Source organism: Impatiens glandulifera, chromosome 4 (assembly GCF_907164915.1).
Source record: "Impatiens glandulifera chromosome 4, dImpGla2.1, whole genome shotgun sequence".
NCBI classification, from domain to species: Eukaryota; Viridiplantae; Streptophyta; class Magnoliopsida; order Ericales; family Balsaminaceae; genus Impatiens; species Impatiens glandulifera.
In genome coordinates, this window is record NC_061865.1 from 52,222,721 (window position 1) to 52,231,681 (window position 8,961).

Genomic DNA, 8,961 nt, shown 5'->3' on the forward strand with positions numbered 1-8,961 from the left:
ATTATTCAGGACACAGCTTAGAAGAAATCTATTAATGGAATAAATTAAGTTTTAATTAATGAAATCCAAATAAACTCAACAACCTTAAACTCAAATAATCTCTAAAATTTATTAATTAGCCTAACCAACCAACCAACCCAACTAACCAACCAACCAGACATTGAATCATTTATGTTGGCATTTACCTAACAATTATTGTCTTACTCCTTAAAGCATAATAAACCCAATAAACAAAAAAGCATGCAATCTCTATGAACACTATGCTGAATCAAATGGACAAATAAATCTTAACCAAACACCCACTTTTCATTTACTTAAAAACAATAATGGATACATGTAATAATAACAATATACAACTAATTAATTAACACAACAAATTCTTTACCCTTTAAATAATAATAGATATAGTAATAATAATATCCCTAAAACTTCTGAAAATAAATTAAAATAATAAAACTAGTGCCAACTATGACAATTTTTTTTCTTCTAAGAAAATACAAATAACACATGGTGGATATACACCTCCACTATCCTACTACACACAAAACACTACATCTTCCTCCTTTTTACCCTTAAAAGGGGAAGAAATAAGTATTATGGGCACCCAACCCTACAAAAGAAAGGCTTTATAATTGAAAGAAATGAAGAAAAAAATGTAAAAGGGATATTTGGTGTCAAGTCCTTTGTCCTCTAGAGCCTCCTTCCCCTATCAAAGAGGGCTCCCTTTTCTTTTTCTCTCCTTTACCTTTCAAAACCAAGAATTCTACCCTCTTCCCACTTTCTTTTTCGACATCAATTCGACAACTCAATCTGCTTTTGGGTGTGAATCGAATTAGAATTTTGTAGTAAAACATGAAACAAAAACAATGTCAAGGCGAATTACCTACGTTTGTACACAAATTTCATAAGAGAGGATCATCGTCATAGTTGATGTCGATGTTCTTAGCTTGAAACTCCACTTCTCTAAGATTTTGAAGGTGTTGAAGGATTCCTTGGAGAAGATCCATGCCCTTGTCTCCTTTCTTCAATGACCTAATGCAATGCTTTATGAACTCTCTATCAGCTTCGACGGCTTGAAGCCTTTCGAAAAGATGATCCGCTTCCTCTTCAACAGCAACCTTCCTTTCCTCGAGTTCAATCGGATCAAAACTGCATCCCTCGAAATACCCATATTCCCCATTAAAACTGCATCCATGTGGACCTAATTCATCATCGGAGCCATTTACATCATGAAGCGCATCGAATAGAGGAAGAAGTCTCTTCCCTTCAGCACCCATTAGTTTCCCATTAGTTCCATCCATTTTTTGGACTTCAAGATCTCCCTCCCTATTAAAACGATAGCCATGTTCATTATCTTCTATAATCAAAAGCTTCTGTTGAAGAACCTGGAGCCGTTGCAAGATTTGAACCCTCTCATCCTCGTAATTCCCCAACGTCTCCTCCAACTTCAACACTTCATCCACTGGGGTGTTATGATTCTCCGTTTCGCGATCCAAATCAATCGAGAGACCGTCGCTTTCCCCCGCGTGAATCGAGGAACCGCAAGAAGACTCACTTCTCATACTCCTATTCCCCCTTTTAGTCTTTTCCTTCGATTCGTATTCGATAACCCTTTTTCGATAAATCTCCAAAGCTCTCTCGAGCTCTAGCTTCTCCCGTTCCCTCTTCGTCATAAGATCGTTCAACAATTGGAGAGCTTCTTGATCATACTCGGATTGCTCATCCATCATTCTCTGGTATTGCAAAGACTCCATTTGCATTGCGGCTTTCTCTTCTTGAAGCCTGTTTATCATCGCCATTGTCTCGTTAGCAGCCACAGCCGAAGCGCTCCTCTCCTCTTCTAGCTCCATGTAAAGGGCGTGTAAAGTCTTTCTCTCTGCCCTCAACGCAGCTTGTAGTTTCTCCACCGATGAAATCCCATCTATACCCTCGGGCTCGCTTACCACACTCCCATCTAAAGATTCATCGGTCTTCTTGTGTAATTGATGGAAACTGTCGAGAGAAGTTGGAGTTTCTGGAACCTTCTCTTCCTCAACTTCATAAAACAAGTTAAAATGAATGAGAATATGAGATCAATGATGGGTATGAACTATGAACTAATAAAGAGAATTGGATGTGGAAATCTTACCAAGATTGTTATTTTCTTCATCGATTGAGAGAAGATGATGTTCTGTTAACTCAATTGAAATGGGTTTCAGTTCTATCGTCTCTGATTCGAACTGTTCCTCGTTTAGAACAGTTACAGAAATCTCATCTGTAAGGTCTAGATCAGGAATCTCTGTTCCTATTGATACATCTGCTTCAGTTTCATTCAATGGCAATTGAAGAAATTCATCACCTTCATCTTCATCTTCATATTCTACTTCTAGAAATGTAATACACGTTCTATTATTTAGTTCCAAATTTAGTGAAAACAATTGTTTATTCAAAACAAGAAATGAAAAAAGAACCTGAATAAGCTTTTGGATTCTTCTGTTCTATTATTGAATTCTGATTCTCTTCCATCTCCATTGTCTCATTCAATTCAAAATCAAGATCTTTCTCTCTGTTTTCGCATTTTACCTTATGTTCATCAGACCTCGAATCGATTAACTCAATAGGAATTAGACGAAACCCATCATGACCAAGAAAGAACTCAAGATGTTGTTGAGGAAGAACATTTCCATTGGATCCATCATCTCCCTTCAAACATTCTTCTTCACCAGATAATGAACTTCCATTCTTAAAACAACCCAGATGATGATAAATCTCAGCGGCATGGTTTTCACATAGAAGATCTTTCTGAAAATCTTTTCCCTTTTTAGGGTTTAAGAAATGATCGATACGTGAACACCATGGACATGGCGGTTTAAGACCAAAGTAGTTAGCGAATTCAACGATTAGGTATGAGAAAATGGAATTGAGAAGAAGAAGAAAGATCAAAACCCATTCGAGAAAAGCATAAACAAGGATCAAAGTGATGTTGTTTGTGTTATTGTGGACCAAAGTTGCAAAATTGTTGGCCGCCATTGTTGGTGAAGCAAAAACTATGTTCTTGAATTGTAAATACACTCTAAAGATACAGTCTTTTTCAAGAATTAGAGAGAGAAAGTCTGAACTGAGATGATTTCTTTAGACGAACCCAGTTTTTGGACGGTTTGAAAGAGAGAGAAGACAGGAAAATAACTTTAGAAAAAGAAAAGTAAAAATAAACAGTCAAAAGAATCAGAAATATTTATTATTTATATTCTATTTAAAATTATTTTGTGAATTATTATATACATATATTGAATTTTTTCGGATCATACATAGGAAGAAAATAAATATTAAATACAACATACATTTTTATACAAAAAAAAAAAAAAAAAATACGATTGTATTTGACTTGAATAAAACTAGAAATCCAGAATTTTTTACAAATTCATTATATATTTTACTTAAATTTACTCTAATTAATAATATGATTCTTATTATTTTGTGGCTGATATATATATGTATTATAGGAATATATTTAATTTCTGTTGAGAATTAAAATAGATTGAGTTGGTGTTTGTATTTTTTTCCTTATTTTATTTTAATATTTTTCTTTTTAAATGGTATAATGTAAGATTCTATCCTTTATGACTTGGAATGTAGTAGTACCAATAAATTATCTAGTTGAAAATTATTTTTGTACATATTTTTATTTTTATTTTTTTTTAATTAAAATAATTATTTTCTAATATTATACAAAATTAAAAATTAAGTCTCAATCAAATAAAAACAATCATTATATTTTTTTTTTTCACAAAATTGAGAGTTTATTGATTGTTATTTTTTTTTTATTTGGTTGAAATATTCTACTTGATAATAATCTTATTTGACATTTTTTTCTCATTTATTTATTTAATTTAATATTTCTCTTACTCATGTTTATATAACAAGGATTAGGTCCTAATTTAGGATTGTATATTTATTTATTTTTTTTGACTGGAATTTTAATTTTCATGACAATTAGTATAATCATCATTGTTACCATCTTATGATTATATTTATTCAAATTTTAAATTAATAAAATATAGATAATATTTAGATTAGTTTGGGGGAGGGAAGTATTGATCCAAATTTCTTTAAAGTGGGTGGGGAATTCTACTTTTTTTCCAAATAATATTTTCTTTGTGGGCATCACCTTGACTTCCTTTGATTAAATTAAATGCTAAATTGTTGATAGAAATTAATTTAATTTTTTTTGTAATAAATAAAACGTGTCAAGTAAATATGGTATTTTATATAAATAGATGCTACATTTACAGATATTATTTTATTAAAATGCAAAATTATCTATGAAATATTCAAAACAATATCTTTGTAAATTATCAATCACACACTTCCACTAGTAAAATAAATAAATAAATAAATTAGTATGGTTGTACTTGTAATCCTACTTTTTACTTTATTTTTAAATAAAAATAAAAATTAGAGAAATGAAAATGTTGGGCCCACATTGAGCCCATGAAAGAAAGATGGCGGGCCAATATTAAAGTAGGGTGGAAGAGGGGCCATCTAGATGCTAGGTGTTGGATGTAATCATTCTTGTCCTTTTTTTATTATATATATTTCTTTTTCATTCATTTTTGAATCACTTTTATATTTAAATTATGAAAACATATATTAATAATTCAAGAGCTGTTATTTGTCTAAATTCAATGGTACAATACCTATACATATAACTTCACATAAAAATAGATAAATAAATTCAATTCTAATTATATTTTAAATAATACTATAAGATAAGATAGAGGTGTTAAGTTACCATGAAATTAGAATTGGAGAGTATAATTTTAATTTTTAGATTTGATCAAATATTTAAAATTAATAATTAAAATTAAAATAAAAAATAGAATGAGAATTTCAATGGAATTGAAATAAATATAATTTATTATTTTTAATTTCACTTTTTTAGGTTGAAAATATAATTTGAATATTTTTTTATGTTTTTAAACAAAATATATCATTATTTTATTATATACAACACGATTAATATGATTAATATGTTGATTTTTTTATTTAGGAAGTTAAAATGTGAAATAATATTTTTTTAATTTAAGAAGTTGATTTTAGAACTGATATTTTATTTTTTAGAATTTAAAAATTTTATATTGGAATCCATATTTTTTTTAATTTATTAAGTTAATATGTTGAACATGTATATATTTTTCCTTCAAAATATTAATCCTAAAAGTAATATATCACATAAAAGCTACTATAAACTATTGTATGTATCTAACAAATATCTTAATAATATAACTAGATAATATATATTCAAAATATTTTATTATATATTGTTTAAAAAAATAGAATTAAATTACAAATTTATAGGATACAATTCTGATATAACTAAAATTAAAATGTTAATATGATCGATTCTAATTCTAATACCAATTCTACTAATGGGATATATATTTTAATCTTATCCATTTCCATGTTTATTAGTTGAGAAAGACATAACTATAATATAAATTGATTGTGAAGCAAAATTATTATAATTTTTATTGCTTAATCTTGAATTTCAATCTACATTATGTTTGTCCGGCCCTCATCTCTTTTTCATATAATTCACTTGTATTGGCATATTATATATATTTTCCCTTTAATTATTAGTTTTGTTTGATTTTGATTATTGAAAGAAGTATGAGAATTCTTAGTAGGTACATAATCTTTCCATGGAAGATGAATGAATGAATTGGTTGTTGTTTGTCTTTATTATATTAAAAACTCATTTTTTTTAGAGAGCCAAGATTATACAAAGAAAATGAAATAACAATTTCAAGAGAAAACAATCAAATGAAATGAGCAATACAACTAAACAATAATTGAACTGACTTCTTCAAAATAATTAAACTCAACTCAAGCAGAATCGAACTCGTTACACATTAATACGATAAACTCTTTAAAAATAATACTATATATACAATTTTATTTTAAAAATACTCATTCAATGAGATTAATGAATAAGTCGTTTGACGATGAAAGCATAATAAGTGAGTAAACAAATAATAAAATATAATAAGAATTATTGAAAACTTAGGTCCTCCACAAGATCTCTCCGAAATAATAGAATTCATTGTCATAAAGATAATGTAATAATAATACTCGAAAATGATTCTTACCTAACTCTACGATTTTATTTTATTTTTCATTAGAGTAGTTCATCCAAAAATTACATGGATAAATTCATTACGTCAACTTATCTGCCTCGAGCTCCACTTTCCAAAATGTGTCTATGAACTCAGATATTATCCATGAATACCAAAAAGCTCCATTAAATTAATGATAAACCTAGGAATTAGAGTTATGATGGGTTGAAAAAAAAATCTGGGTAAGCTGGAAGAAAAAATAAAGGAGAAGAAACATATGGATGAGTAATATATTGAGTTTAAAAAGAAAAGAAAATTATGGATAATATTATCTTCTTACCTTTAAAAAAAATTGACTTGAGCTCTCCTTATTTTTAACCTAGATTCTTCATGAAGCCAATGAATGTAAATATATATGAGTTGTTGTTTCCACCTGGTACCAACCTCGAGAATTTGGTTGTTCCAGTATACCTTTTCTACGTGAAAAAATAGTTTGTTTCCAAATTTTCAATAAAAAAAATTGTTAATTTTTTTTGGGTCAAATTTAAACCCATAATCAAATAATTTTTTATTTTTAATCTAAAACAATATACTACACATTTTTATGTTAAAAAAAATAATAAATTTAACTAAAACTCATATATTTGTTTATTAAATAGGTTGTCATATCCCGTGTGTTTGATCGATCGACCTAGGCCCGACCCAACCATGGACTCACTTATTTGTAATACTTAGGATATCACTTATTTGTAATACTTAGGATAATATAACATAACCGAAAAATTAAAGAGACTATTTCTCATACATTTGTCAACCATAGTATATATATAATCCCCACAAGCAACCTATGCATAATATTCTTATTGATTTAATGAGTATTTTAGTTAGAATTTTAAAACCAAAAAATTATTATTTTCATTAAAATCATGCTTGGAAAACTGAATATTTTGTCATTTTTATTTTATTAGTATATAAATCAAGATTATATCCTTATTTTTAAATTATTAGGTGTAAATTTACAAAGTTAATTTAAGTGGATAAAAATTTCAAATTCAATTGTTACTAAAAATACTTTTGATTTGTTGAATTATTTTCTAAATTTAAAACAATATTAGAAAATATTATTATAATTTGTTTAAACATTTTGATGACAAAGCAAAATAAAAATGTGTATGATATAACTCAATCAAAGAATTTTAGATTTACCGTTCACCAAAAGAAAAAAAGAAAAGGGGGAAATAAATATTAAAAAAATAAATATTTAAATAAATATTATTGAAATTTGAAAGTGTGAAGAGCCTATATGAACGTGGCTCCTTAATTTTGACTACAATGATAATATAACCGTTGGCCGCTCGTCCACGGGCGGCATAATTATCACTTTTTTTTTATTTAATATATTAATTTCTTTTATTTTATCATAATTCATATTTTTTATTTTTTATTTAGGAGGGACATGTTTTACTATGCATTACATATATATATTTAGTAGATTAAGTGTATCAAATTTATCTACTTTAAATACTATTAAAATTTTGTTTATGTAGATATATACAAATAAGCTAAAAAAATGTTAATTTTTTTATTTACTAAATTTTAATAATTAATTAATGAATATAAATAAGTATGAATTAATGTTTAATTATATTGAGATTAAAAAATCGAATGAGGCGTTAATGTAATTGTTTTTTACATTTGTGTGTTTTAGAATACTTAAATTATATAATAATAATCAACTGTTTTTTTTATTTGATATATTATGGTGTCTTAAACATTATTAAATTGGTATAGATATAATAAAAATAAATCTTTTGAAAGTATAATTAATGAATATATATGACTTTGAATGCAAAACCATTTTATTAATAGTAAAATTGTTGGAAAATACCTAGTTAAATTATGACATCAAATGATTTATAATTTTCCTTGAAAAAATTACAACCATAATTCATAATGAATTGAAAAGAAAATAGTCTAAAAGCTAAGATTAATATATATATTACCTAATTCCCTTTTGAAAAATAATAATAAATATGTTATCATTTATAACCTATTAAATATGTGTAATCTCAACCACACAACTTAGAACCTATGCCTTTCTATGTACTAGGTTATCACTATCACTACTTAGCTTGTTAGTTATATGTCTATTTGAATTATTCATGGGACTATTGATATTCAAAATGATTTTTTTTTAGTAAAAGTTTAGAAAGTATTATTATTATATATTGATAAAATAATTTTGTATAAATTTTTTAATATTTAATTAATGGATTTATTGATATAATTGATAAAATAATTAATAAGATTAGGATGATTTGTTTAAAATTATTTTTTTTTTAAAATGAGAGATTTTATTTTGTAGTTCAAATATTTTATGAGTGAGAACCAATTATTTAATTAAATGATGTCCATGTATATTTTCAAAATGAAAGTACATAGAAATTATCATTGCATTCTAAGAATGTTATCGGTAGAAAATTATTTGAGTTATACTTGATCTAAAAATAAAAATAATGATTAAATAAAATTTCCTATTTTGAAAACAAAAAAGGTAGAAAAGTTGAAAAAGAAATTTTGGTGGGATATATATATATATATATATTTTAGAGATGAGATTTTTTCTTTTTTTACTACTCAAATATAATATTTTGTTCGGTGATTCTATTTAGTTTGATCGTATTTGTCATATAGAATTTTTGTAATATAATATATTTTTAATCTTTGGTAGATCGTTTGCTGTTTATGCCCATTAATTGATAATTATTTATCGAATTTGCGTTTGTCTTTTTTTTTTTTTTAAGAAAACGACTTAGTGTCATTTTATTAAACGTCTCTTTTTATGCAGCAAAAAAGATAATGACGT

The 8,961-nt window shown here is 26.6% G+C and overlaps 1 protein-coding gene across 2 annotated transcripts; it reads right to left on the bottom strand.

The window, feature by feature from the left end:
• Positions 1-290: 290 nt before the first annotated feature.
• On the bottom strand, positions 291-3,111 carry LOC124936668 (myosin-binding protein 3-like). 2 transcript variants are annotated; one of them, XM_047477185.1, is made up of 4 exons: positions 2,451-3,111; positions 2,129-2,365; positions 888-2,035; positions 291-810 (listed from the first exon to the last, which is right to left on the bottom strand). In XM_047477185.1, exons 1-3 carry the CDS (start codon positions 3,007-3,009, stop codon positions 903-905), a joined length of 1,929 nt encoding a protein of 642 aa, XP_047333141.1. In that variant the 5' UTR covers positions 3,010-3,111; the 3' UTR covers positions 291-810; positions 888-902. The 2 variants fall into 2 exon arrangements, with proteins under 2 accessions (XP_047333141.1, XP_047333142.1); XM_047477186.1 differs by having other exon boundaries at positions 884-2,035.
• Positions 3,112-8,961: the final 5,850 nt, after the last annotated feature.